The sequence below is a fragment of the Lipomyces arxii genome, assembly GCF_038497795.1.
Source record: "Lipomyces arxii strain Phaff 12-163 unplaced genomic scaffold V1512scaffold_19, whole genome shotgun sequence".
Lineage (NCBI taxonomy): Eukaryota > Fungi > Ascomycota > Lipomycetes > Lipomycetales > Lipomycetaceae > Lipomyces > Lipomyces arxii.
In genome coordinates, this window is record NW_027117718.1 from 77,471 (window position 1) to 102,475 (window position 25,005).

Here is a 25,005-nt window from a genome sequence, read left to right on the forward strand (position 1 = left end):
TGAACATCGTTGAAGTAAGGAGTCGAGCCGCAGAATCAGTTAACCCTCAAATTTGAACTCATCGCATCAACTCATCGTTCTGTACCTACACGCAAAAAACGGCTAAAGACACGTCGGACGCGTTTTTAAAGCTTCCATTAAAAGCAAACGTGTTTTTTTGTTTTTTTTTTTTTAATTTTCGACGCGCGTTTGGCGTGGATACATTGCATTACACAGATTGAGGACGCGCTTCTCAGGTACAGTACTTTCGACCTGTTCTTTATAGTCAAAGACTAATCTAGATTTAGTAATATGCCATTAGACTGTTGATCATACATTTAAATAGACAATGCCGCCACGGAAATCAACAGGCGGAAAGTCGGGAAAGTCGGTGGCTGGGCCCGCTACAGCTAAATCAAGAAAATCATTACCAGAGAGCAGACGGAGTGATCGTAGGTTTTCTCCTTGTCAAGGAGACCGTGACTGCATGCTAACACTCTTCCAGCACGAGATCCACTACCTGCGCCTACAAAGTCACGGCGATACAGACCAGGCACGGTTGCTTTACGAGAGATTCGAAAGTACCAGCGCTCAACCGAGCTGCTGATCCCAAAGTTGCCATTCGCTCGGGTAGTGCGCGAAGTGGCTTCAGATTATATGTGGGGTGACGATGGTACGTCGGTGAGGTTTCAGTCGCTTGCATTGTTGGCATTGCAGGAAGCGACCGAAGCATTCTTGGTTCATCTGCTTGAAGACGCGAACTTGTGCGCAATTCATGCTAAACGAGTCACGTTGATGCAAAAAGATATCCAACTGGCTCGTCGGATAAGAGGTGCATGGGGTGGGTTGGGTTAGAGTGTGTACGATGTCTGTTGTATGTTTAGTAAGTTGTGTAATCTACTTGTATTTGTAATTCCATTATATTTTTTGACCTGAACTCCTGAAGCGATCTAATCCTAGTCATAGCAACTATCATACATGCATCTAATGCACTAAAATATCATCGCACTATTCAACTGCTTATCCACCATTGGCAGCAGTTGCTTGTTGATATGTTTTTGCTTTTCTGCCATTAACTCCTTGCCATTCTGCTGCAACAGTTCTATGCATGTCAGCATATCAGATTTCATTGCATCACAATAAACTTACCAGTAGACAAGTTTCCTGTGACCCAGCACCACAACACATCTCTGCACTTTTTGGCATTCAGAAACGCACCCAGGGCCGAGCTTTCCATCTTGGCTTTATCGCTAAATACCGATGCACCAAGATACATGACAATCGTAGTAAATTGTGAATTACCAATTTCGCGCGCAGCGGTCAACAGCTCTGCAATCATGTTTCTAAATCATCAGCAACTTGCTTGCACAGTTTGATGAATCACTTACTGAATCTCAAGACCAGTCTGGGACGTATCCAAGGCTTTGATCATGGTCCACGCAAACTGAATCTTCTTGCTCGAACAACTGACCATTATCGGCTCTAGCTCTGACATTAATATCGACGCCTGCTCAAAACTGCCGACCGTGTCTCCGCGATAAATCGAAATCATGCCAAGTGTCGCTAAAATCGAGAGCTCTGATGTACTGTTGAGAGTGCTGCGCAATATTGAGTACGCTTCTAATGCACTCCTCAGCTGCCCTCTGGCTTGGAAAAACATGCCTCCAAGGTATACAATCATTGGATAAGCTACATCTATTATAACCGGTGGTAGGACTTCTGCAGCTTCAACAAGTCCAGGAAAAGTCTAGCGCGTCAGAGAACTCCTACATACTTTTCATCGCGAAATACTACCTCTGCTGACCAATCGCCCCTCACAAATTTCTCTAGGCAGGCGTAGAACTGTATAAAGAACTTTGCCGTACGGAAAAACTCAATCCTATCGGAAGCTTGTTGGAGTGTCATCGAAGGTGCTGCATTACAACTTTGTCCAAACACTAATCTACGTTAGCACAAACTAGCACAACATTTATACCAAGTCAGCGATGCACATACTCTCATTGTCAATCACGCGTATTCCTTCGGCAAAAAACTTGCTTGCCTTTCGCTTATTCCACGACGTATGAACACACACCATTCCAGACAATAAACACGAGACGACATAAACCTCAGACTGCGACCACCACTGAAACCGCAGTGGGATCTGGGGCACACCAGTGTCGGTCGGCGGCAATACCACGTAGTAAGTACCATCGGGCTGCCAATTTACCCACCGACTTGTGCCATCTTGAGTTTGGTTATCCAAACACGCATGCAGAGCTCGCACTTTCTCCTCTGCCTGAACCGGATTGCCCAGCATTTGCCACGCCAGAGCTTCGTAGAGTGCACGCATGACTACGAGCTGCGCCACATGTGCGCGTGTGAATTCTGTCTCGTATTTTGCAGCTTCAATCAAACACTCGTTCGCCTGAACCGGATTATTCTGGCGTAAATGAACGAGCGACGAAGCTAGTTGAGCCATATACCGTATCTCGTTGGACCGACTAGAGCTCAATGGCTTCATATTTGAAATGACGTTGCTGTATTCGTTGCAGCTAAAATGTAAACTAGCGCGAAGATATTGGAACGTGTAAATCCAAGTCTCTAAACCAGTCCTGTACTGCATCAGATCCAATCCGGTGTTTAACGATCAAGTGTCATACATTTCAGCTTCTTTTAAGCACGTGTTTACTAACTTTTGAGCTGCTCGAGTGTTTGTTGTTGCCAGAATTTTAACTAGCAAATGTACCATTGTGAATTTGACGTCGTATAAGTTATTTCGTCCTGCAAGAGAAATCTACAATGTCAGTTACACAGATCATAGCAGGAACAGAGTCACACACAGCTTTATTCAGCGCTTCTTCAGCCAGTTCAAACTGCTTTGTCTCTAAAAACACAGTCTCGCTATACCACAACACAGCTAAGCATTCAATATAAGGCTGTGTTCGTTCCTTATACCGTATCAGCCATTAATATCCATCAATCATTGCTATTCCAACTCACGCCTATCACAGCCTCCAAACACCTGATTCCTGTCGCAATTAACTTAAAATACGCCAGCACATCTTCTCTTGTCTTCATAATCGTGCTCTTTGCATGCGCTTTGTCAAAATATTCTCGAGCAGCTGGAAACATAATGAGATGAATGTTTGAAAACGTGTTTGTTTGCGTAATCGCGTGAATCTGAGTCAGATCGAGCGGATTAAGCCCCGTAATATGATTCTGACCTGGCTCAAATTTAAACTGATCCTGCATCTGTGAGGCCGTCATGATGTTGTCGCGTATATGTGCCGCCTGCTTGTACGTGATGAACGCGATAAATAACCCTAACAATACAGTGCTAACCCTGGACGCGTTCTGTTTTTATCCGGGTAACTCAAATCTAAACAACCCGCGTAGGCAAGTCGCGTTTGAGTATCACTACACAAAAATAACAACCGGAAATGGACAATAGAGCACGAGAACCACGAAGGTCAGTTGCATATTCACGTCCTTCTGTTATTGGACTACCTTCACGTGGTGCACCACAAGCTCATGCGCAGTCCAGACAGTCTACACTGCGGCAACCGCCTGGTGCATCTGCGCCTGTCTCTTCGGCGCGTTCATTGGCAGAAGAACTTGAGAAAGTCGAGCAGTCAATCACGTTAACGCTGCAAGAAATAGATCAAAACTTTAGCACGTCTCATAGAATTATTACGAGCTCAATTCTTCCGACTGTAGAGCAATATGCGTTACAGTCTCAAGCAGTCTGGCAGTCTTCAAAGGCGAGTACGATTTTATTGAAGAGATGAATTCTAACAAAGTTTAGTTTTGGAAGGAGTTTTTTGAATCGAGTGCAAATGTGTCATTGGCAGGATATGAGGAACTGAATACAGAACTTGAAGAGACCACTGAAGCAGAAGCCAGTAGAGCTACAGAATATTCAAACACAATGGACTACGATTACCAACACAATGACGTACAGACACCTCGAGAAAAGCAGCACGTCGATCAAAGCTATGTAGACGCTACCGAAGACTCTTCCTTTGCGGTTTACACCGGCCAGCAAGATAGCCGGGCTATTAGACCAGGTCCTCGTTCGGCTCTTGATTTCGATGAAGAAGATTTAGAAGATGAGAGAAACATAACCGTCACGGCGCAATTTATCAAAACTTTGCAGCTGGATGATCAGTCGACACCTCGTGTGGTGCTAGGTGACCGGTCAGATGTCATCAACGGAAACCAAATGCAATGGGCTGATATGGCATCACCGTTCGACGATATGAGAACAGAGTTAAAATCACAACCGGTCGGAACATTTGACACGTCGAATTCAATGTCGTTGCCAAATATCTCAACCACATACGACAAAAATGACGTGTCTTCTCCTCCTCTACCACATGGCATAGGCGAACCACGGACCCCCGGCCGGCAGCATGGATACCGCCGGCCAGATAATTCGACTATAGACGAGGTTTCAAACTCATTGGTCGTCACGCCTGAATCGTCGCCATTCTCGCCGTTTGCAGGCACATCTCGGCCGCGGTCAAACGGTGGGCAACATAGCGTGCTGCTCCACAGAGTTCTCAACAAGCAGTGGGGCATTCAGGCTACGCCAAAGGCACCGTCGCCTTCACGACGACCACAACTACCGCATGGAAGTAGTAAGTTGGCAATGGGAACGACTACGCCTAAAAACGTGCCTTCTAATTACATGGCCCAGTTCTCCTCGTCGCCGTTAGATTCGCCTCCTGTGACGCATCAAATTAACTCAACAATTTTCTCCTCGCCAGAAAGAGATTAGATAACTTTGTACAACATTTATTTGGGAAACGGATTCGTCTTGTAAATTATAATCATTAGGAATTAATGCAGATAAAGCAATTTTGACAGTATGTACATGTAAATTGATCTAATTTTCGGCTTTCCAGGGATTAATCTCTCTGGTTGACACAGGCACGTACTCCACTTCATCATCGTCATCATCGTCATCGTCATCGTCATTGTTATCCTCATCTTTTTCATCATGTTCGTCAGCCGGCGACGTCTTAATCACAACCGGCGCTTCCATCGCTGGAGCAGCGCCATACCCAGCTCCCTCAATGTTCAGTGTAGAGATCGACTGATCCACTGGCTCGTCAGACGGCGATCCAACTTCTGACTTTTGCTTATTTCTTGATGATGACGATCCTAGTTGCCGTCGCTTGTCCGCTGCCCATCGGCTCCATGAGGACACATACGACGGGTCGGAAAAATTAATATCTGACTAATTAGATTTGTTTTTTTTTTCTCAATCTAACTTTGACTCACGCTGTGAACGCTTGGTGCTAACGGTAGAATGTGTCGAACCTGCTGAACTTGGTGACGACGACGCAGACTTAGACTTGGTCTTCTCAACTTCGGTAGAGCCTGTCAGGTCATTTGTCGTTCGCTTCTGCGTCTCCCGCCGCTGCTTCTCCTTCTCGCGCATGCCCTCAATTTCTGCCCAGAAACTGCCAAATGCTCGTGACACCTTCTGTGAGCCGGATGTGAATGTCTTTGTAATAGCTTCGCGTGCGGGAGCGAGATTCTGCATTTGTCTAAAGACGCGTCAGTCGTAGAAAGCATATTTATGTGTCAACGCACTGTGCAACTTTACGCTGGACTTCTTCCAGCGACATGCCTCTTCCAGACAAATGCCGTGGCTCGACAACGTCAAACAGTTCCTCGTCTGTGAATTGCTGGAAAATGCGGTAGTTATTTGTGATCTTCCACTTGTCAATCCATTCCATTCCAAAATCATGAGCCGGATTGCCTTCTACATAATTTGTTAACAAGCAAATTAACCCCATTGCGCTTAAACCAACCAATTTGTGGAAGTAATGCTTCTGGAGGTGGCAACCCACCATTCTTTTGTAAAAATATGTCATATTTAACTGATGAGAGTAAAGCCATGAGATAGTCCTCAAACTGCCACCGAATGTAATCTTCGCTGCCGGCAAAAGTTACTGATTCTGCTCGGCCGGCGTCGTCTGTTAAACGTCAGTCAGCTCTTACTTTCATCAGTTGTCAACAACTTTACCGTCTGGCCACGACTCACTGACCGCGTGGGTTATAGCGTTAATCCATTTTCGATCATACTGAGTAAGTTGTAGAGGTACTTCAAACTCAGGATTCAAAATCTCGACCGTATTGTCGTCAACCTGTATCATGACAGTTAGAACTAACTTTGACAAAACAAAGAGTAGCGCACGTTGACCAGGATGTCTGCAAACTTATGCTTTTGTGATAGCAGAAGTGAGTTTGTGCTGCCAATGAGATAAAACTTAGTTTCCTTTTTCCCCAATGCCTCAAGCTGCTGTAGTGGGGTGTACGGGTTGAACATCCCACCTTTTCCAAACACTTGCAAGGGGAGTCCCATGAATGCTAATAGTGATGCTCTATCACTGCTCCGTAAACTTGTCGACTTCTTTAAAGTAAGTTCATAGGAGTCCAAACTTGGTGACGCAGAATCTTCCAAGTGCTCAATCAAACCTACCAAAATTAGAGCATGACCTTCAAATTCAATACTACACTACATACCTGGAATTAACGAAACGAGCGAGAATTGACTGGAGCACAACAGTTCTGTGTTTGATCCAAAGAACAGAATGCGCGGCTCAAGTATCAGGGCCTTGAACAGTACCAGGGTTTTCCACTTAAATCTGTGTACAAGTTCTCTGAGCGTCATGCCATTGTACAAATCAACTTCATCCACACCATATTTGAACAGCTGTACCAAATTTTCGTATAAATTGTCGATAATCGACCGGTCCTCAAAATTTCCCTGCAAAAAATATGCCCTGGTCACAACCGCCAGTTTCTCCCGAATCGGCCCAAATATCGGTTTTCGTGCCACGACCACGACAGATTTTTGAACAGTGGACCGGGTCACGTCCGCAGACTTGTAGAGCAGCTCGGTTGTTCGAATCTGTCTATTGCAAGATATACCAAAATATGTCGTTTCCTGTGACCCTTCATTCTCTGGCTCGTACAGCAATGTGAAATATGAGTAGTCCTCTTCATGCTGCAAAAGGTAGCTTAGCTTTGTAGTTCTAGATTGAGTTACGGGCAACTTACTGAATGGCTACCGTCAGGTAAACTCTGGAATGGCAAATTCGGCCACCGACCAGACTGATCTACTCCACCTTCCCCAATCCAGTATTCAACCTCGGGACCGCTACGTCAAATTAGCACACGCATGGACACCAAATATCAAGTGCATACCGTGTATGGTGGAATCCGACCACGCAGACTCCTATGACTAGTGCATCTGATGGCTCTTCAGATTCAGACATTTCGAGGCATTCTAGTAGGCAAATTTGTTGTATAAACGTCTCAATTGCCTTTAAAGTGTAAGACTGCAAGTAAACAACAAATAGTATGGGCCAATACTATAGCAATAAATGACTCAACGCTGTTATATTACTTTCTAATACTAGTTAAAATCTTGAAACAACAGCAATTCACTTTTAATTATGCTGTCGCTTTATCAATTGAAGTAAAATCAGATTGTGCTTGTCTATTTCAATGATCGCCGTAGTGTATGTATCCTGTGAATGCAACGAACTCGAGAAGTCAAACTTAAACCCTAATTTGATTAAAGTTTATCCACTATAGTAACGGTCTTGTCCTGTATTAAGTCGGATATTATATGTTGTTTAAGCAATCAAAAACAATTAATGACACAAGAGTAACATAACAGTGCACAAAGACCCTTATACAACTATACAGTAACCCGCTCCAAATCTGTACAGAAAATCAAAACTGTGGAGACATCTAGTCTAGCTTATACCAGTCTCTTCTACAGCTTTACTCCTGAACCGCTCCGCTATCTATATTGTGGAAATCCAAAATTTCAGAGTACATCATGACCTTCCACGAGTCCACAGGTAAATCGGCATCTATCTCGTATTAGTTCCAGTCACACTAATTGTAGTGAAAACTCACCATTGAAGGACCAATCAAATTTTTCTTCTGCAACGGGCTCGTCAGACGGGTCGTGGTATGGAGCCAAATACTCATGTGCAAGAGCTTCGGCTGCAGTAATTCTCTTCCGTGGGTCAAAAACCAGCATCTTCTCTAACAGATCGATTGCCAACGGATCTGCGCCTTTAAATTTCTGTGAAAGCGGTATTCTCTGTCTCTTCGGAAGAGACTTTACAAATCTCATTGTCTTTGGATTGTTAGCAAAAAGCATTATAGTTTTTCACGTAACATACGTTCTCGCTGCAAATGGTGTGGATAACATCGTCTGGCGGAGTACCCAGAAGTTCAGTGATGATAGAAAACTGATTAACGTGATCTTTTCCAGGAAACAAAGGCTTTCCATCAAGCATCTCTGCAAAAATACATCCAGCACTCCATATATCAACTAATTATAGATTAGTACTTGAATTGGGCAATTTTATACGCGAAATTAATGTACCTTCAACATCGTACTTTTGCCAAGTGAGCATGATTTCTGGAGCTCGGTAATATCTAGTAGAAACATATCCAGTCATCTGTGGATCTTGGATTCGCGCAAGTCCAAAATCACAAATCTAGGCAAAGTTAGCATTATTCGTACTATAATGCACGTGGCCATTTCTTACCTTCAGATCACAGTTTTCGTTGACGAGTATATTACTAGGCTTTAAATCACGATGGATAACACCTGCAGAGTGCACGTATTTTAAACCGCGTAAAATTTGATAGAGGAAGTATTGTATAAATTGTCGTTCTAGGGGTCGTGAAGTTAACAGACGGTGCAGATCTGTTCCAAGAAGTTCTGTAACGAAGTAGCTACAAATAATTAGCTCTTGTTATCTCGTTTATCCATCGGTTTCAAGCCATACATATCTTCCAATGGCGAAATAAAAATATCACTAAGAGAAATAACATTCTCATGGCGTAAATGTTTTAGCAGTTTCAGTTCTCGATAGGTTCGCTTAGACAGAACAGAAGTGTTGAATGGTTTCATAATCTTCTTGATTGCCACAGGCTGTCCAGTAAGCTGATCACGAGCAGAGCTGTGTGAATATGTCAGTTGAAAGTTCTCTTTGCTTTCTATAAATTGACCATACCAGACCAAGCCAAAGGCACCCATTCCGACCGGGTTGAGATCTATATATCTATAGCAATTAATTGGTGTTATATATGTCCTTGAATAATACCATACCTGCTAGTAATTTCGAACGAAGTACCAAAAATCTGTGTTCTGCAAAAACCATCGTCAGCAATCTCACAATAGCGATCGTCGTCACACATACCTTATAAAGTCTGCCATTATATCTCGATAGATATTGTACTTTAAAATTGTCAATTGTAGTTTATCACCAAAAAAGCTATCCGATAGATTGGTATGAATAAAACGCGATTTGTTCGATTAAAGAAACGTGAAGTGTCCGAGTAGACAGTTGACAGCAACCGCGACTGAGCGGATCCTCAATTTGGGATGTTCGACGTTACATTTAGGGTTTATTGTTTGTGCGACCGAGGTGCCGCTACACATACATTTAAGATTTAACACTAACTTTAACCGGATGAGCCGCAGATGACTTAATTTTGAGTATTTCCCACGGATTACATAAACACGGTTTAGCTAATATTTATAAATTTTTTATACATTTTAATACGTTTTGTTGTTGTTTCCTTTGTTCGTTCTAGTAATGAGAAGAATGACAGTTCATTTGGACACGCCTCTATGGTGTAATCTGGCATGGAGCGGCTCTCTAAATACAGTCAGAAGCTAGTGCCTTAAAGCATTTGCACTTATTCCATACTTACGTACAACTCTAGTGTTTGTACTCCATAAAATACAGATCCATCACTAGATTGCACTATTCTATCGATTGAAGGCCCAGACCAGGTCAGAAATGACTAGTATTGATCGGGGCACCCAATCTGTGTTGAGCTACTTCCAGAATGGGTCTTTTCCTGAAGAAAACGACGCAAATCTCGTGGTATCAGACAAAGCGACTGTCGCGTCTGTTGTTGATGTCCTCGATGATGAAATTGCTAAAATAAAGGTACTTTTAGATGGAAGAAAATAACCAATTTGTAGTCTGATCTTGCAATAGAAAGAAATTGAGGACACTTGTAATCAGAATGCTTCGGAGCTTAATAGTTATATGCGTCTTTCACAATCATTATACGATGGGATCAAACAGTCAGAAAAGCAAGTAGCAGAGATCAAGGCCATGTCAGAGTCTCATGAAAACGCAGACGGAACCATTTACAATCTTTCAGATGAGTATGATGCACTGTTTTCGTCTCATAGTCGAAATCGAAGTTACATTGACGCGATGAATCAGATATGGTTCATAAAAGCTACGTTAATTGAACTCAGATCATGTTTTGAGTCTGGTTTATTTGTTCAATGTGTTCCCCTGCTCAAATCTGCGGAGACAAAGATTACGTCGTTCCCTGATTGGCAGAAGATTACAGTACTGAGTATACTCAAAGAAGAAGTGAATTTGCTTGATTCAAAGATATTTCACACTTTGGACAACCTATGGAAAAATTTCATTCACTTTAACGAGACTGACCAAGAACTTACTGTTTACGCAAGTTTAGATGAGCCAGAATATAGGGATGTTACATTAGAAGACGTGGCAGATGCATTGCAAAGATATGATCTTCCTGGAAAGCTGAAGTCATTGAATACTCAACTGAAAGACTCAATATTATCGCATCTGCTAAACCTGTCATCTCTGGCTATGGTAGATATTTCTGATAACGAGAACTCATCGACATTAGGGATTATCTCCTCAAATGACACGTCCAAGCGGAGCGTGGAATACCTACTAGCCAATCTCTCAAAATTTATTACTTTCGTCAACTCGTCCTTCCCCAAGCAAGTCTCGCATTCGATAGCAGTCGACCTGGTAAGTGTCATTACTTTGCAGTTGATTGATTGCAATCTGGAACAATCTCTGCCACTCTCGTTGTCAGAATTTCATATGTTTGAGTCAGTGCTACAAAAAGTTAAGGAGTTCGATGATTTCCTCTCGGCTCAGCAATGGTCAAAAGATGCTGAGCTGACGGACTGGGTCAGAAGAGTCCCAAGTGTATGGTACAAAAAGAAATGTGATACGATACTGATATACACACGGAGCGTTGTGTCAGAGGCAGCGACAAGCGATCGCAAAATGGTAGAGAAGCATTCAGTTAGCGTGTCCGCCCAAGCTCTTGAAGGAGCAGGACGTAGTGAATCTTGGAGCAATGATGACGGCCAACGAAGCAGTAACGAATATGATTGGAATGACGAATGGGACGATGACAATACAAATGCCAACCAAAATGCTGTTGCTGATGATCTGGCTCCGGCAGATGATGAACAAGCAGCAGACGATGATGGTTGGGGCTTTGATGAATCTTTAGACTTAGATGGCGGTGACGCCGCAAACGAGAACGGCGATGGCAGTGATCCCGACGATTGGAATTGGGATGACGAAGACGAGACTGCTAAGCCCGTTGTAATGCCGGTTGCTCCAGTTGCAAAGAAAATCAAGCCGTTGATTTCCAAGAGCTCGCCATCTCGCGGCAGTAGTCGGATAAACCCTGTGGCGGCGGAAGCATTTGTGCCGGGTCTAGGAGAATCATATGTTGTGACAGAAGTCCCGCAGAAGATTTTGACCTTGATTCAGACTTTGCTGCAGGAGTCAACTGAACTGGGAACCAAGTAAGTAAGTTTGGCCCTTTTCCAAGCTGATCTTAACAACACACAGATATAAAAAGCTATCAATTGCACCGGCCAGCAAGAACTTAAAGTCTCTAATAAGCTATGTTCTAGGCGCATTTCGAGCACTCGCTCCATTGCATTACGGCGATTCATTTGACTCTAACCTATTCTTATCTAACGATTGTACATATTTATCGGAACAGATCAGTTCCATGAAAGATTTAGGCGCTGATGCTTATTTACTCATGGAGATGGCTAATAAGCTCAATAATTCAAACGACGCTGCTTTTTAAGCGGATATGGTTGAACTTTTGCTTCTTGTGGCTCGTTTAATAAATGCATTTTTTCGTAAACAGGCGATTTCTCTAATATGTACAGTGGAGTAAATAAGAAGCTTTAATGAGTCAAGTACCATCTTCCTTTTTCGCGTCGTCTAAGCAGCACTCTTCGTCCATTTTTGGTTTTTACCCGTGCCCGGAATCCAAAGTGCCGCTTCCGTTTAAATGTGCTAGGTTGGTACGTGTTACCTCTCGCCTTCCACCTTCGCTGGTCAAACTGCGGGAACATCGTAGTCCCTGCCGAGGGCAAGACTACGCTTTGCAAGGTAGATTCTGCAGGCAAGCTCGAATTCAGCATCATTCGCGAATGATTTGACAGCAGCGATGATCTTGCATGCTGTAGATTATTTGATGAAAACAGAGAAGACATTTGTCTATAGTTAGACTTAGCGGTGGTTTCTTGTGTGAAGCAGAATAATGCATACCTCCGAGGAGCAGCGAAATTCGTTCTAGCGCACGCCTGTATCACGCTCGAGCTCGCTAATTTGAAAAACGACTGCATTGCCTACGATGTAGTATGTCAACTACTGATTTGTTGCCTCGTCTTGTTTGCAAATGCTTGAACAAGTTCGTGCCCGATTTAACGCAAATGTTCACTTCCGAGGCCGCCTTGAAAAGTTTATTCTGTACCAAACCCTTAAGTATTCAGTACAAACTCCTTTGGATTTACACTCATTGTTTGCGTTTAAGAAAAAATAAGTTCAAACTTCATTTCCTTTGATCCCAGCTCATTCTTTTCAACTAGCTTGCACACGTTTGAGTACGGTTCCAAGATGTCGACGATAGCACGGCGTAATAATGGCGTGACTTTAATCCGTGTTACTAATATTCATAAAATTTCAAGCACAGAGGCAGAGGAGCTTATCTCGTCTTTCCTGGGGACCATACCTGATCCTCAAGAGGCTGAGAACCCAAGCTATGTTTCCGAGAATGATATTGAGGCAGAGTCCGGGAATGACACTGCTGCTCAGAGTCGGATGTCTTCATTGAGCTTGTCGGTTGTGCAGCAGCTTAATCGCATGAAGAGAGATTTTCTAGGACTTCCTCCGCTGTTAAGAAAGCGGAAAGCAGAGAGCTATGATCCGTATTCAGTTAGTCAGGATACTGCCATGATCGATGCTGGTGCAGAGGTTTATCGTACTGAGGAACTGGTTATTGGGCAACAAGTTGCGACCAATGGAACTGACAAGGAAGAAAGAAAACGGATGAAGAAGGCGAGACGAGAGGCAGAAAAAAAACAAAAGGCTGCGATGACAAAAGCTTAGGATGTACATTAACTTTCAGAATACAACAAAATGGGCGCTCGGCACTGATTTCAATGTTGGCATGCAATCTAATTAATTCGTACATTGTTGAAGCTATTGGTTTTACGTACATAAGATAACATAAAAGGGCTATGATACTTAATTTCCCTTCTTCTCACTCTCCCAACCCATTGCACGAAGTCTTTCAGGCAAAATCGGGTGAGAGTAGTGGTAGCTACTGTACAGCCAGTCGGCGTCCATGGTGCTCAAGTTCTGCACATGCAACTTAATGAGAGCTTGTGACAATTCTTTGGCGTAGTTGAGCTTGACCGCAAATGCGTCTACATTGTTAGCACATTAAATCACCTAAAATCACCTCACGTACCAGCTTCGTATTCATGCTTGCGACTCAATAAACTTAGCAGGAAGGAAAGGACGCTATTAAGAGGTCCTGAGTGCATTAGTTACGTTTTGTAATTTGAAGACCCGACAAATCTTACCAAGAACTTCGTTGAATAGAATAAAGCCAATCATAACCGGCTTCTGATTCCCAAATCCAAATGATCTATACAACGACGAGTTGTTAATAAATACAGAGAAAGAAACAAATATTGTGAACAAGTGGACCTGTCGCACGCGTTAGTAAATAAATATTGGTCTGACAAAAGATTATTATTAACTTGTTGAATGATCAGCATCTTGGTAGTATGCGATAAAGCCCAATGGCCGAGCTCATGTGCCAGTACAGCAACAACCTCGTCAGATTCAAACTTGTCAATTAGTGTATCGTAAATCACAATGTGTTTTTTCCATGGCAGGCCATAAAAGTAAGCATTGCTATGCGCACTTCGCTTTGAGCCGTCGATAACGAACAAGTCCTGAAGAGGAAACTGGAGTTGAGAAGCCAATTTTTCAACATCGGATTTAATTTGACCGTCTTTCATCGGCGTAACCTTATTGAACAATGGCTGAATCAAGACAGGATACACAACGATAGCAACGACTTGAAAAAGAAGAGTGAACATCCACAAATAGTAAAAAAAGTTTCCTCCAAAATAAATGATGATTTTTAAAAACGCAGAAAGTAATGGACCGCCAATGACAGCAGTAAGCAATTGAGTCTTGATGAAGTCGGTAAAGAAGAGCATTTTAGTTTGCTTATTGAATCCATATTTCTCCTCGAGCACAAACGTGGAATAAATTGAAAGAGGTAGGGTCAGAAGAGTAGAAACAAAGTTATAACCTAAGAAAAACACAACAGATTGACTGATCTAAAATTCACGAGTTAGTGCTGACCTGCTGAAGAGGTAGGATAGGGATTCATTACTTCTCCTGAAAGGGCGGCTGGAGCCCATAATTTGATGACAGTACCAGCAACATCCCAGAATTTAGGCAGAACATTATAGATCAAAAATGACGAGTCCAATAAAAAACTGTAAGCATTGCTAAAGAACCCAAATTTCGCTTTAGCACGAGAATACGTCTGTGATTTTGTAAACGTTTCCAGCTCAATTGCACCGTCCAGGGCCTTAGGGGGTGATTCACGCTGAAGAACACGATATTGACGCATACTGAGATACGTTTCAAACAGATACTGAGCTGTTGAAAAGCCTAGTATCATGGATTTCCAATGGAAGCCAGGCTTGTCCAATGCATCCGCCAGAGTCTGACATGGTTATTTAGTATAGCTGATCCATTTTTATCGTAGTGTACTTACAGGCAGGAACCCCAGTAAATTGAATCCGACCATACTTCAATAAAATGTCAACTAATAAACTAATTATAACAGAAAAATTTGATTCTTTTGATGTTGAATTGTGAAAGAATTGTTGAACAATTTATTGCGTATTTAATGGTTTTAAATTACGAGCCGCATTCAACTTCTCCTGAATATTTACTTCAAACTCCATATCAATACCTCAATTTAAATAACTCATTACGACCTCGCGGAACACTTAAAATAACTAGTTTAAATATCAATTTATTTCATAAAATTGTAAAAACATTTTGAATAAGTCTATGTATCTACATTAGTCGCATACATAAAAGTGTAACTCTACACATCGAATAGCACAACTTTGCCATCAATGCCAGTAGAAGAAACCTTTGTGACTCGTCCTCTTCGTGATTCATATGGTCGGAGACGACTGTGTTAATGTTAGTCCTGTAAATAACATCCAAATTAACTTACGTGATGGTGTTTTGATGAATTGTAGGCAAAGAAGCATCATCAGTAGTCGACTGAGGGGTTCCTTTAAGATCCATTTGTCTGAACATATTTAAAGCCGTGCTCTCCTTGCCTGCAGCATTCTTCTTGGAATCATGTGGATCGTCAACAGAATGGTCCAAGGTCCAACCCAATTCATCGGATCCAGTGAAAACAATCGGATGACAGTCGTATCCAGCTGCAACGATCTCGTTCTCTGACAGCCAGACCAAGGACTTGAGAGGAAGCAACGAGGTGCTAACGTTGACAATAGCAGCAGGTGGCTGCTCAGGACCGGAAGGATAAACAACAGTGATGGACGAATCATGGGTAACAAAAGCCAAAGCATTTCCAGACGGCGAAAATGCTGCATCATGAACCCAGCCTCCGGCGGGACTCACAAAGTCACCACAGAGGGTCTGGAAAGGAAGACGTTCACCCCAAACAGTTGGCTCAGGACGAGAATCAATACCTTTTATAAAACCAGAAAACACACGAGCATGTGAATCAGTACTACCGGCTGCAAGAAGAACCGAATTGGGATGCCAGTTAACAGAGAGAACGGTAGAACGAAGTGGCTTCTTGATATGCTTGGACACCCACCAGTCGTTGTCCTCTTCAAAGTAGCAGATTGAAATAACACGAGCACCGGATCCAACAGCAAACTTCTTCTCGTCTGGAGACCAGCGAACACAGGTAGCGGCGCGATTGATACGAAGCAAGACCAGAGTAGGCTTGTACGTTCCGTCTGAGGATACTTCCCACACAAGGGCGTTTCTGTCTTGCGAGCAAGTCACAATCCTTCCAGAAACTGGTGCAATATCAACTGCCGTAACAGTTTTATCATGACCAGTCAACGTAGTCCTCAATGCATATTTGGGTACAGTATCATAAATCTCTACCCCGATATCTCTGGCAAGTGCGACTTGAGAATGATCGGCGGAGAAAGAATGGTCAGCAATTGGCGTATGACCCAGACTATGAGATTGATGGGACATTTTATTGTATTAAACAGGAGCACACTCTACTGTTTTGCAACTGATTGATTGGTCGAGACTAGATTTAGCTTGAAGGGCGTGAACGAGATACAAGACTGGCTCGGACGGGAAACTTACCGCTTTAGTACAAGCCCCCTTGATATGCTGACATAGTTACCCTAAACCCATGAAAGGAGCATGAAACTGTAGATGGCGCCTTATACATAACTCATGGTCTTCAAACTCAAAACGTGTCAGAGGTAATTTGACGCTGATCAGGTGGAAATGTCATGTCAATTCTCATATTTGATGTAAGAGTGAATTGATCAAATTTTAGACATGATCTGCTTGCACTAAACTATTGTGACTCTATCTAAAGCAGAATTGCTACTATCAATTGATCATAATGCAGTTTGTGCCAACGGAGACCGGACCTGACAATAAAGAGTCCATGGCCAAAATGCCAGGAGCTGAATCGACTGATATGGATGAGAAGATCAGCTGGGCAAAGCAGGCTACTGGAAAGACCACTCATGCACCGATTCAAAGCACAACTATAAATCTAGTTGAGAATTTGCAAAAGCCGGCGGAAGGGGAAGCTGATGTATGGTTTATGCGATGGAACACGCTGTCTTCGAGTTTGCCATTAGTAGCTGGATCACTGGGACCAGTCTCTAACTTGTTTTCAATTGTTGCTATTGTAGAACCCTGGGGCGTGACTCTGGATAAGTTCAAACATGTTACGGAGACTTTTCACGAAGATGGTTGGATCATTGCATTAAATGCCATTTCTTTAGCCTTTGGTGTCACTGCAAATACATTCCTGCTCATGAACTTCGCGGGCAGAGTACGATACAATGTTTCACAGGCCATCACAATTTCAGCATTTTTCATTGCGAGTTTTATACTAACAGCTCTGCTCGCTGTGAGGAGTGACCAGCTTGAACAGATAAGCGATAGCGTGTTTTCACAGGGCTACTGGAGTGGGTAAGTTAGAGTATGCTATCCTGAAGTTCAGACCTGTTGATTTATTTGTAGAGCTATCACTGCTGTACTGTATTTTATATGCGCTGTAGTCTTGACGTGGAACGAAATTGGGCATTTAATGGGCTTATATCCTGCTAGTTTCATATTATCGGCATCTCAACGGAGTTTGATGTTGCAGATATTGTGTTTAACTGTATGGCTTGCAGCAGGATCTGGTGTATTTGCTCGAGTGCTGCAATATTCGTATGCAGATGCGTTGTACTATTGCGATGTGACGATCCTGACAATAGGTCTTGGTGATTTGCATCCATGGCGAGATTTGGGACGGGCACTTTGTCTCCCGTACGCTTTGGTAGGCGTTTTGATTACCGGTCTCACTGTGACAAGTTTTAGGTCACTCGTGATATTGACTACACGAGAAAAACAAACCATCAATCGCGTTGACAGATTGCGGATTCAACATTTACAGAAGCTTGAATCTGTGAAAATAAAACGCACGGGCAAGGAATCATTCCAAATAATGCGTGACATACATAAACGGGCGCTCAAGAAAGATTTACGGATGATGCTGCTAGTATGCACATTCATGTTTTGTATATTTTGGCTTATCGGTGCTTTAATATTTGCAAAACTCGAGTCGTGGACATATTTCCACGGAGTGTATTTCTCCAGTCTTTGTCTTTTAACCATCGGATACGGAGATTTCGTGCCTCAAGCTCAAGCGACCAAGCCTTTGTTTGTTATCTGGTCTTTGATCGCAATTCCGCTTATGACTATTTTCATATCGAGTTTGGGTGAAACTATCATTGCAGGTGTTATGTCAGTCACAGAAAAATTGGGCAATATCACTCTGAAGAACGTCGGAACATATGCCCAGCCGGATTTTGGAGGTATAGTGCTTCGACGACTAACAAATGATTTGGAGGGTGGTGGTAACCGCAACGGCAAGACAGCTGAACCGAGAAGCTCAATGTCTGATCTTCGCAGCGAACGGAACGAAATTGGCTACGATGACCTGATTGACGATCTGGACGATGACGCCACGAAAGAACTAGATTTGATTGAGTCTATTCAGCAGCTACTTAAGGACGTGCGCCAGAATCCTCACAAAAAATACTCGTTTGACGAGTGGGCAAAGCTTTCGCAGGCTCTAGATAAAGAGTTTGACTGGCTCGGTCCGAATTCGCCAATCAGATTTCCGGTAGACGAACCGGCGTTGTTTCTACGTTTGTACTGGACTTCACTTAAAGAGCATCTTAGGCAACAGCGAATAGCCTCGTCTCGACGAACGTCCATGGTTGTAGGCAAGTCGCAGTCGAATAGCCTCACAGACGAAGAGGAGGAGGAGGATGGAAGTATAGAAATCGACCTGAGCGGTGATGAGATTGACTCTCATTCAGGTCGACAGCATGTAACGGTGGAAATCTAAACGCTAAGAGCATACTTTGACATCATATTAGGTTAATTTTTTTTGACTGTTCAAACCGCGTTGTAGCATTGTATAGTACAGTAAATGCAAAAATATGATTACATTTTAAACGTGCGACTCGTGCCGATACACAGTGTTAACATTAAAGCTTGACAAGCAAAGTGACTGAACATTTTGCGTGCGTAGTTAGAAGTCAATTAGACAGTTGTGAAACGCTGCCTTTATATTAACCAGAAAAGATGTAATGACCAATCTGCTTGTTGATGTTATGCGAGGACAGAATGGAAAGACAGTTTGAGAGAAAGTTACACTGTACAAGAACTTACGCGATGCTACGCGTAATAACTGTGACATAAATTGATCGCAAATGGTCTCACCAGTGTAAAAGCTCTGCTACCCTAGCGTGCTTGCTATTCAGAACAGTATAAATGGAGTCCTTGTAAAGCAACTTATTTTTTTGCTGCTGAGTTGGAAGATCAACACGTCAAGTACAACCGTCATCAAGTATAATATCATGAGCGCATCTTTGTCTTTCAACTTCTAGTTACAGCCAATATTTTGTCGATTTTACGCGCATTGGACTGATCAACGTTTCCTCGCGATATACGTAGAACTAAGCGTTAGTTTAGAAAAAAACTGTAACGGACACAGGATGATTCCATTCATTGTGTCCTTTCAGCAATTTGACAAGCACTTTGCACTTGAGAAGACCTCTTAAAACATCACACTGTTTAAAGCCCATCAATTAGTTTGATACTTTCATGTGGAGAAATCAATCTGTACCAACTTCAAGATGCGGCTCAAAATACGAAAACCATCACGGTTGGCGAAGCTACGAAATGCAGTTTAGTGACCGGGTTTGAATGACACTAATATGCCGAATACGAAGGTTGGAATGTATGATGTAGATGATAGCAGTGCAAAAGACATATCCAGCTTTCCTTATCTGAATCCCAACGAATTCTCAGTGGCATGCTCTGCATTTCTACCTCGACTTCACCAGTCCCAGCTACAAGCCAAGCTGATATATAACGAATCTAAGGTACATGATTTATCAGATGATTGAGTCTTAGAAGATTTTGATATGTTTTAGATTATTGTTGGAATTGAACTAGTGACATGGAAAGTATGCGACAGAGCTGAGATTACTACGGTAGCACATATACTCCTGTCGCCTGTATATCTTCTTCCAACTCTTTATTTTACGTGTACGAGTACAAATGATAATGGAGAGTACCACCCAATTACGTTAGTGTCTGAAGTTTATGAAGCGACCTCTATGACGGAGAATATCAAGTCAATGATGAAAGCGCCTTCTATGCTACAGTTTTCATCAAGTGGCACGATTTCACAATGCCAGCATCCGTTGCATGATACTGTTTGTTTTTATGTTCATCCGTGCCACACAGGTGACGTAATGTCAACCATCAATGAAGATCCTGAAGCTGATTCAATTGGTCTGGATTCATATCTGGCGATATGGATTGGAATTGTGGGCGGTGCAGTTGGGATTACTCTTAAAGGATGATAGATGTGCGTTTCTCGTTCATAAAGAATGCTGATATGCTCATATATTGGCGCGACTCAAATTTGAGTGTGTAATTTTTGTATCTCTGCGCAGACCATTTACTGCAAACTATTCTTCGTCAGAATCCTCACGACTCCGCTTTATTCCTTTTGGTGTTTCTGTGATGTTTGGTAGCGTCGATGGATTTAGACTTGGAGGTGGTGGTAATCGGTATGTTCCATCGAGCTTTGCAACAGCATCAGATTTGCCTTTGGCAAATGCTATTCTCTAGATTTAAGTCAGCTAATGTGCCGATATAATCAAAATTTCGAGCAGTCTGTTCAAACTCAACCATATGCTCGAACTTGCAATACAGTATCACTGCTTGATTTGCATCAAAATCCTGCAATATTGCAATACGTACCAACTCTTTTCCGAGAAAATTCATACCCTGTAGTGAACGCTGGGCTTGTACGGCACTTGGAACATCAACAAACACAACATGAGCTTGACCACGCATTTTTGGTGTCTTGACCGTAATCACGTCAAGGACTCGGCCGTAGGTCGAGAATAAAGAATATAGACATAGTTTCAGCTCTATAAACCGCAATCAGTGAGAGTGTCGTGACGAACAACAATCATACAAACCTTCTTTTCTAATTTTATCGTTCAAATTGTTAATATACAAAGATTGTGATGAATTTCCATACATATTCATCGCATTATTATGTTCAACTCACTCGCTTGCACCGTCGCAGAAGCAACTTTTTATGAACACAATTAATAAATGGCAATGGTAATTAAAGTACTTTACATTTATGCCATAAACAAAATACATACATTTATGCAATAGCCCTAGCCCAAAATGGTGCGGCTTTCTACACTCGAGGTTCACGAACGGGTCAAGACGATTGATTAGTTTCGAAGGCATTTCAAGCATTCCAAAACTGAAATTCCTCAAGAAAGCTCAATGCTTATTAATATAGATTTAGCGTGATGTTCCACATAAGATTTTTGAAAGTTCCTTATATAAAACCTCTACAATTGGCAAGTAGCAAAGATCAAGCAAGGAAATTATCGACCAGATCAAATGGCACAAATGGCTCTATGAAACATGGGAATGGTATGTCAATTTCCAAATTGCAGGATTCAAAAACAACCTCAAACTTTGCAGCATGTACGACAAATGCAGTAGTTACATTAACGACTGAGCTGGGAGACGACTTCTTCTACGGAAATGTTTCGTTAAGAGTGCAGTTAATGTTTTATTCTTCGGACAAGGTTATTACTGTCACCGAGACTCGGGTCCGATGGAAGACGGGAATGCGCGCAATTTCTATTGAGCTTGAAGTACCCACCAAGCAAGTGGACCGCATAAGTAAAAGTTACGGCAAGGATTTGCGATACCACATGCGCGTAACTGCAGACACTGATAATAATTATGAACTTGATGATGAGGCATATGTCGACTCTGATGGTAATACAATGCCGGTGGGATTTTTGTCAATTGAAAGTATGGGATTTTTTTATTCTGGGCTTGAAGAGTCAAGCGGCATAAAGCAGGCAAATGTACCGCGCATGATCAAGTACGACCGAGAGAATAATAGATACGTCAAGCGTGAGCTAAAAGTTGGAAGTAAACATTTACAACTGGTTGAAGAGATTGGAGATAGCATGGCGAAGCATTTATGGTATTCACGGCTTTATTTATTTACTCGCCTGTACTAATTGCTTAGGGATTCTGGTATTTTTCTAAGCAACTACATTACTTCTACAAAAGCAAACTATGCAGCATTTATTGATAAGCTGAGCATCAACAGGCGTCCAGAGAACATTGTTGAGTTGGGCTGTGGTTGTGGCACAGTTGGATTGGTTTTAAGCAAAGTATTCCAGTTCAGCAACGTTCTCTTAACAGACCTTGACTCTGGAAAAGAGGTTTGTGAGAGAAACATTGCTTTGAACACGACGAAAGACGATGCTGAACGGCGGTCAAACAGAAAAGTAGAATTTTGCTGCTTTGATTGGGAAACATCGAACAACACGGAAGAAGAAAACGCGAAAGTGATCGGACGAGATTGGGACTTGGTTGTATCTTGTGACTGTACTTATAATTCTGACAGTTTTGACGTGCTAACCGATGTTTTGTTGAAACTGTTGTCTCCTCACAGCCAGCTATTGCTTGTCCACAAGGAACGGCATTCTAGCGAAGATCGCGTCTTTGACATGCTCCGAGACAAGAATGGTCTTGAACTAGCATGGAGGAAATTGCTGGAACCGATTGGAGCAAAATCGAGAGTCGATCTTTTGCTGCCTATAGGTTAAAGTTTGTATTATGTCTATTCATCTTGGCATTTAAACGGAGTTTCTGTAAATAAACATTTTAATATATTATAAGTTTAAAAAAATAACCCTTCAAGTAACATTCTGCCACGATCCTTAACTTACATAGTACTCCATCTCTATCGCATACATACATTACTCTATGCCATTCACATGGCTAACTATTCACACGATTAACTATTCACAATCTTACCATAGCTAAAATACAAGACCGTCTAATTACGGTCTGCGAAAAATCTTTTTAATAGACCGACGTCACCTACCGCCCGAAGAAGGTCAATTTCTTGCACAGCCGAAGAAATCCGCCTCTTTTCGTCGCTCGAAACACCAGCAAGTCGACCTTTAAGAGATGACAGACTGATTACTCCGCACACTTCCAGCGCACTGATAACTTCGCGAAACTCTGTCACTTTCAGACTGTCCAACAGTTTGTCTTTGGCACATAAACTTCCGTAGTGCTCGTATAGTTCTTGGATTGTCAAACTTCTGATCTTTTGTTTCTCGCCCACTAGCAGGGCACAAAGCACAGCCTTTTGTTGCAAATTCAAACTTTGAATTCTCTGCACTGCAGATCCGCCAAAGGCAACAGAACATATCCTGGCGACATGTGAGATTGTGACCTTGGGCGGAATAGCTCCAACCGGAATCTCAAATCTAGCTGGTCCCCGACTAGGAGTAGAAGTTATCGACGATGAAATACAGAGCGCCGAGTCAGAACTTGTACGTTCGCTCAAGTCTGTAGAAAACTTGCGACGTGCTTCTTCTTCAGCTAAATCTAAACCTCGTTTGCAAATATCAAACGCTTTGCGTAAGTCTCCAGTACTGGCTGCCGTTTTACGAGAGCAGAGCTGGATGGCTGCAGGATGAATGAGCGATGCAGAGTGTTCTTTTCCATACATGAGTCCGGCCGGAGAAACCGCATATGCCTCCAGTCTATCCGTAATGACTTTTGCAATCTGGTCGGCTGTGTAAGGAGTAAACCGTAACAGATCTGGCTCGACTAAAAAAGTGTTAACAAAGAACAGTTGAATATGTGTTTGAAAACTTACAGTTTCTGGCTTTCATTTTTGGTAGAAATCTGGTAGTCAAGTTCAAGGCATTCGCAATACCGATAATGATCAAAGATAAATCAGTAAGTTTCGTCCATGCAAAAATCTGATACAGAATTTCTTGATCCTTTGTAATTAACACATCCATTTCATCAAGAACGACAATCCTATAATCGTCAATCATTTCTCACATACTTATATCCAAATTACTAACCATGACCGTTTCATTTTCTTAGCTTCGAACAAAACCATCAATCTGTCAATAGGATCATCAATAAGTGTCTCGGCATTCTCAGTTTCCTGACTGGTAAATTCATGTAAAATACTGGCAAACACAGCATTCGGTCTTCTAAGTGTCATGCAATTTACATATGCAACTTTCGCTTTCTCCTTGAAAGTCATTCTAACATCATTTGTCATTTCGGACACAAGTGCTGATTTTCCTGTTCCAGGAGGACCACTAATATACAGCGCTCCGGATTTGGACCCATTCACGCGCTCTTCAATAAACCCCTTCAAGGCTTTCCGTTCGTCTTCTCGTCCAATTAATCGGTCACTTGGAGCAGAACCTCTTTGAAACAAGATTTTAGCACCAGTATAAATGGAGGGAGTCGACGGTGTTGTAGGCGTTGCCGGTGAGTGTGATTTCACCGCTGATCTCGGTGTGTTCAAACTGCGCACAACTATGTCGCCCAACTCACGTGGCTTTGTCCGTACTGGCGTTTTATTTTCTTTCTTGACGCTTTCTTTTCTCGGACTGACCTTTGGCTTTGTCGGCGTGACCGGCGGAGTTGGCAAACTCGACGGATTTTGGAGTTTTCTAGACGCGCTTCTGGTCGTGACACCTGGTATTTCATGTGGCGATGACTGCTGGTTCAGTTTGTTGTACGGGCGCTTGCCCAGCACTGTTGGAGTTGTCGGTCTGTCAATCATCATTTTAAACTAGATATTTTGTATAAATTCACAAATTGCTCGAACTGAAAGAATGAATATAGTTGGTGAGCAAGTTGTTGATCTTCCGTAAAGAGTAAACGTGTGATACCCACGCGAAAGTGGGAAGATGTGGGTTTTCGTTAATTGTGAGAGAAGTCACAAGTCATTTTAACGCGTCGCGACGCGTGAATCTTAAATTGACTGTGACGCGTCGCGTGTCTACGCGAATTGTAGTTACTGAGGTGTTTGTACCAGTGCGCTCTTTTAGGCATCTTGCCAATTACTTCTTTGTTTCAAAGAGTTCAGCTATTGTGAGTACATTATATTATTACTACAAACCAATTAACACCAAATATTAGACAAATAATTTATTTC

At 42.4% G+C, this 25,005-nt stretch overlaps 16 protein-coding genes across 16 annotated transcripts; 7 read left to right on the top strand and 9 right to left on the bottom strand.

The window, feature by feature from the left end:
- The first annotated feature begins 45 nt into the window (after positions 1-45).
- Positions 46-911, top strand: V1512DRAFT_242391 (histone-fold-containing protein). Its single transcript, XM_066914283.1, has 3 exons — positions 46-236; positions 288-431; positions 485-911. Exons 2-3 carry the CDS (start codon positions 329-331, stop codon positions 832-834), a joined length of 453 nt encoding a protein of 150 aa, XP_066769913.1. The 5' UTR covers positions 46-236; positions 288-328; the 3' UTR covers positions 835-911.
- V1512DRAFT_287715 (cohesin loading factor) lies at positions 855-3,441 on the bottom strand. The gene is made up of 8 exons (XM_066918120.1): positions 2,962-3,441; positions 2,802-2,909; positions 2,622-2,755; positions 1,975-2,573; positions 1,774-1,916; positions 1,368-1,726; positions 1,129-1,322; positions 855-1,081 (listed from the first exon to the last, which is right to left on the bottom strand). The coding sequence occupies exons 1-8, from the start codon at positions 3,226-3,228 to the stop codon at positions 972-974; spliced, it is 1,914 nt and encodes a 637-aa protein (XP_066769914.1). The 5' UTR covers positions 3,229-3,441; the 3' UTR covers positions 855-971.
- On the top strand, positions 3,275-4,772 carry V1512DRAFT_57020 (DASH complex subunit Ask1-domain-containing protein). The gene is made up of 2 exons (XM_066918437.1): positions 3,275-3,722; positions 3,767-4,772. The coding sequence occupies exons 1-2, from the start codon at positions 3,402-3,404 to the stop codon at positions 4,739-4,741; spliced, it is 1,296 nt and encodes a 431-aa protein (XP_066769915.1). The 5' UTR covers positions 3,275-3,401; the 3' UTR covers positions 4,742-4,772.
- Positions 4,773-4,917: 145 nt separating this feature from the next.
- On the bottom strand, positions 4,918-5,562 carry V1512DRAFT_266543 (uncharacterized protein; the record flags this gene model as incomplete). The annotated part of the gene is made up of 1 exon (XM_066917114.1): positions 4,918-5,562. A coding segment is annotated over exon 1 (280 nt), but the record flags the coding sequence as incomplete, so codon positions are not given.
- Positions 5,547-7,253, bottom strand: V1512DRAFT_211402 (transport protein Avl9-domain-containing protein; the record flags this gene model as incomplete). Its single annotated transcript, XM_066913531.1, has 7 exons — positions 5,547-5,734; positions 5,784-5,948; positions 5,999-6,119; positions 6,170-6,450; positions 6,499-6,982; positions 7,036-7,135; positions 7,183-7,253. The coding sequence occupies 7 exons, from the start codon at positions 7,251-7,253 to the stop codon at positions 5,547-5,549; spliced, it is 1,410 nt and encodes a 469-aa protein (XP_066769917.1).
- A 291-nt stretch (positions 7,254-7,544) lies between these two features.
- Positions 7,545-9,358, bottom strand: V1512DRAFT_287718 (kinase-like domain-containing protein). Its single transcript, XM_066918121.1, has 9 exons — positions 9,207-9,358; positions 9,116-9,154; positions 9,021-9,068; positions 8,793-8,966; positions 8,550-8,739; positions 8,384-8,498; positions 8,178-8,329; positions 7,906-8,131; positions 7,545-7,859 (listed from the first exon to the last, which is right to left on the bottom strand). Exons 1-9 carry the CDS (start codon positions 9,221-9,223, stop codon positions 7,768-7,770), a joined length of 1,053 nt encoding a protein of 350 aa, XP_066769918.1. The 5' UTR covers positions 9,224-9,358; the 3' UTR covers positions 7,545-7,767.
- Positions 9,359-9,836: 478 nt separating this feature from the next.
- On the top strand, positions 9,837-11,965 carry V1512DRAFT_280389 (uncharacterized protein; the record flags this gene model as incomplete). Its single annotated transcript, XM_066917990.1, has 3 exons — positions 9,837-9,965; positions 10,017-11,620; positions 11,667-11,965. Coding segments are annotated over 3 exons (1,980 nt in total), but the record flags the coding sequence as incomplete, so codon positions are not given.
- On the bottom strand, positions 11,785-12,605 carry V1512DRAFT_242401 (mitochondrial 54S ribosomal protein bL34m). The gene is made up of 2 exons (XM_066914284.1): positions 12,384-12,605; positions 11,785-12,332 (listed from the first exon to the last, which is right to left on the bottom strand). Exons 1-2 carry the CDS (start codon positions 12,458-12,460, stop codon positions 12,017-12,019), a joined length of 393 nt encoding a protein of 130 aa, XP_066769920.1. The 5' UTR covers positions 12,461-12,605; the 3' UTR covers positions 11,785-12,016.
- Positions 12,566-13,702, top strand: V1512DRAFT_266553 (uncharacterized protein). Its single transcript, XM_066917115.1, has one exon. The coding sequence runs from the start codon at positions 12,732-12,734 to the stop codon at positions 13,221-13,223; it is 492 nt and encodes a 163-aa protein (XP_066769921.1). The 5' UTR covers positions 12,566-12,731; the 3' UTR covers positions 13,224-13,702.
- On the bottom strand, positions 13,272-15,037 carry V1512DRAFT_266555 (peptidase family M48-domain-containing protein). The gene is made up of 6 exons (XM_066917116.1): positions 14,920-15,037; positions 14,530-14,868; positions 13,883-14,473; positions 13,703-13,829; positions 13,588-13,653; positions 13,272-13,543 (listed from the first exon to the last, which is right to left on the bottom strand). Exons 1-6 carry the CDS (start codon positions 14,950-14,952, stop codon positions 13,362-13,364), a joined length of 1,338 nt encoding a protein of 445 aa, XP_066769922.1. The 5' UTR covers positions 14,953-15,037; the 3' UTR covers positions 13,272-13,361.
- Positions 15,038-15,163: 126 nt separating this feature from the next.
- On the bottom strand, positions 15,164-16,481 carry V1512DRAFT_266557 (WD40-repeat-containing domain protein). Its single transcript, XM_066917117.1, has 2 exons — positions 15,394-16,481; positions 15,164-15,349 (listed from the first exon to the last, which is right to left on the bottom strand). The coding sequence occupies exons 1-2, from the start codon at positions 16,404-16,406 to the stop codon at positions 15,259-15,261; spliced, it is 1,104 nt and encodes a 367-aa protein (XP_066769923.1). The 5' UTR covers positions 16,407-16,481; the 3' UTR covers positions 15,164-15,258.
- A 67-nt stretch (positions 16,482-16,548) lies between these two features.
- V1512DRAFT_229036 (uncharacterized protein) lies at positions 16,549-18,910 on the top strand. Its single transcript, XM_066913907.1, has 2 exons — positions 16,549-17,372; positions 17,424-18,910. Exons 1-2 carry the CDS (start codon positions 16,792-16,794, stop codon positions 18,799-18,801), a joined length of 1,959 nt encoding a protein of 652 aa, XP_066769924.1. The 5' UTR covers positions 16,549-16,791; the 3' UTR covers positions 18,802-18,910.
- Positions 18,911-19,391: 481 nt separating this feature from the next.
- On the top strand, positions 19,392-20,815 carry V1512DRAFT_266561 (uncharacterized protein). Its single transcript, XM_066917118.1, has 2 exons — positions 19,392-19,843; positions 19,895-20,815. The coding sequence occupies exons 1-2, from the start codon at positions 19,676-19,678 to the stop codon at positions 20,327-20,329; spliced, it is 603 nt and encodes a 200-aa protein (XP_066769925.1). The 5' UTR covers positions 19,392-19,675; the 3' UTR covers positions 20,330-20,815.
- On the bottom strand, positions 20,568-21,020 carry V1512DRAFT_254750 (uncharacterized protein; the record flags this gene model as incomplete). The annotated part of the gene is made up of 3 exons (XM_066914785.1): positions 20,568-20,711; positions 20,733-20,905; positions 20,957-21,020. The coding sequence occupies 3 exons, from the start codon at positions 21,018-21,020 to the stop codon at positions 20,568-20,570; spliced, it is 381 nt and encodes a 126-aa protein (XP_066769926.1).
- Positions 21,021-21,233: 213 nt separating this feature from the next.
- Positions 21,234-22,708, top strand: V1512DRAFT_277687 (putative methyltransferase-domain-containing protein). Its single transcript, XM_066917927.1, has 2 exons — positions 21,234-21,999; positions 22,045-22,708. The coding sequence occupies exons 1-2, from the start codon at positions 21,305-21,307 to the stop codon at positions 22,628-22,630; spliced, it is 1,281 nt and encodes a 426-aa protein (XP_066769927.1). The 5' UTR covers positions 21,234-21,304; the 3' UTR covers positions 22,631-22,708.
- On the bottom strand, positions 22,675-24,776 carry V1512DRAFT_229044 (P-loop containing nucleoside triphosphate hydrolase protein). The gene is made up of 3 exons (XM_066913908.1): positions 23,912-24,776; positions 23,698-23,864; positions 22,675-23,648 (listed from the first exon to the last, which is right to left on the bottom strand). Exons 1-3 carry the CDS (start codon positions 24,631-24,633, stop codon positions 22,864-22,866), a joined length of 1,674 nt encoding a protein of 557 aa, XP_066769928.1. The 5' UTR covers positions 24,634-24,776; the 3' UTR covers positions 22,675-22,863.
- Between the last annotated feature and the right edge of the window lie 229 nt (positions 24,777-25,005).

Bases quoted from the DNA above. Each gene is read 5' to 3' on its own strand.
- V1512DRAFT_242391 (XM_066914283.1), top strand. From the start codon at position 329: ATGCCGCCACGGAAATCAACAGGCGGAAAGTCGGGAAAGTCGGTGGCT. The intron at 432-484 runs GTAGGTTTTCTC...ACACTCTTCCAG, and splicing joins AGAGAGCAGACGGAGTGATC to CACGAGATCCACTACCTGCG.
- V1512DRAFT_287715 (XM_066918120.1), bottom strand. From the start codon at position 3,228: ATGACGGCCTCACAGATGCAGGATCAGTTTAAATTTGAGCCAGGTCAG. The intron at 2,910-2,961 runs GTGAGTTGGAAT...ATACGGTATAAG, and splicing joins GTTTGGAGGCTGTGATAGGC to GAACGAACACAGCCTTATAT. The intron at 1,323-1,367 runs GTAAGTGATTCA...CTGATGATTTAG, and splicing joins CAGACTGGTCTTGAGATTCA to AAACATGATTGCAGAGCTGT.
- V1512DRAFT_57020 (XM_066918437.1), top strand. From the start codon at position 3,402: ATGGACAATAGAGCACGAGAACCACGAAGGTCAGTTGCATATTCACGT. The intron at 3,723-3,766 runs GCGAGTACGATT...AACAAAGTTTAG, and splicing joins CAGTCTGGCAGTCTTCAAAG to TTTTGGAAGGAGTTTTTTGA.
- V1512DRAFT_287718 (XM_066918121.1), bottom strand. The intron at 8,967-9,020 runs GTATGGTCAATT...ATATTCACACAG, and splicing joins GGTGCCTTTGGCTTGGTCTG to CTCTGCTCGTGATCAGCTTA. The intron at 8,499-8,549 runs GTAAGAAATGGC...AACTTTGCCTAG, and splicing joins ACGAAAACTGTGATCTGAAG to ATTTGTGATTTTGGACTTGC.
- V1512DRAFT_242401 (XM_066914284.1), bottom strand. From the start codon at position 12,460: ATGCAGTCGTTTTTCAAATTAGCGAGCTCGAGCGTGATACAGGCGTGC. The intron at 12,333-12,383 runs GTATGCATTATT...GTCTAACTATAG, and splicing joins AATTTCGCTGCTCCTCGGAG to ACAAATGTCTTCTCTGTTTT.
- V1512DRAFT_266553 (XM_066917115.1), top strand. From the start codon at position 12,732: ATGTCGACGATAGCACGGCGTAATAATGGCGTGACTTTAATCCGTGTT.
- V1512DRAFT_266555 (XM_066917116.1), bottom strand. From the start codon at position 14,952: ATGGTCGGATTCAATTTACTGGGGTTCCTGCCT. The intron at 14,474-14,529 runs GTAATGAATCCC...CGTGAATTTTAG, and splicing joins CAGCCGCCCTTTCAGGAGAA to ATCAGTCAATCTGTTGTGTT. The intron at 13,654-13,702 runs GTAAGATTTGTC...TAATGCACTCAG, and splicing joins TCTATTCAACGAAGTTCTTG to GACCTCTTAATAGCGTCCTT.
- V1512DRAFT_266557 (XM_066917117.1), bottom strand. From the start codon at position 16,406: ATGTCCCATCAATCTCATAGTCTGGGTCATACGCCAATTGCTGACCAT. The intron at 15,350-15,393 runs GTAAGTTAATTT...ACATTAACACAG, and splicing joins ATTCATCAAAACACCATCAC to TCGTCTCCGACCATATGAAT.
- V1512DRAFT_229036 (XM_066913907.1), top strand. From the start codon at position 16,792: ATGCAGTTTGTGCCAACGGAGACCGGACCTGACAATAAAGAGTCCATG. The intron at 17,373-17,423 runs GTAAGTTAGAGT...ATTTATTTGTAG, and splicing joins TCACAGGGCTACTGGAGTGG to AGCTATCACTGCTGTACTGT.
- V1512DRAFT_266561 (XM_066917118.1), top strand. From the start codon at position 19,676: ATGCCGAATACGAAGGTTGGAATGTATGATGTAGATGATAGCAGTGCA. The intron at 19,844-19,894 runs GTACATGATTTA...GATATGTTTTAG, and splicing joins TGATATATAACGAATCTAAG to ATTATTGTTGGAATTGAACT.
- V1512DRAFT_277687 (XM_066917927.1), top strand. From the start codon at position 21,305: ATGTTCCACATAAGATTTTTGAAAGTTCCTTATATAAAACCTCTACAA. The intron at 22,000-22,044 runs GTATTCACGGCT...CTAATTGCTTAG, and splicing joins AGCATGGCGAAGCATTTATG to GGATTCTGGTATTTTTCTAA.
- V1512DRAFT_229044 (XM_066913908.1), bottom strand. From the start codon at position 24,633: ATGATGATTGACAGACCGACAACTCCAACAGTGCTGGGCAAGCGCCCG. The intron at 23,865-23,911 runs GTTAGTAATTTG...TGACGATTATAG, and splicing joins AAGAAAATGAAACGGTCATG to GATTGTCGTTCTTGATGAAA. The intron at 23,649-23,697 runs GTAAGTTTTCAA...ACACTTTTTTAG, and splicing joins AAAAATGAAAGCCAGAAACT to TCGAGCCAGATCTGTTACGG.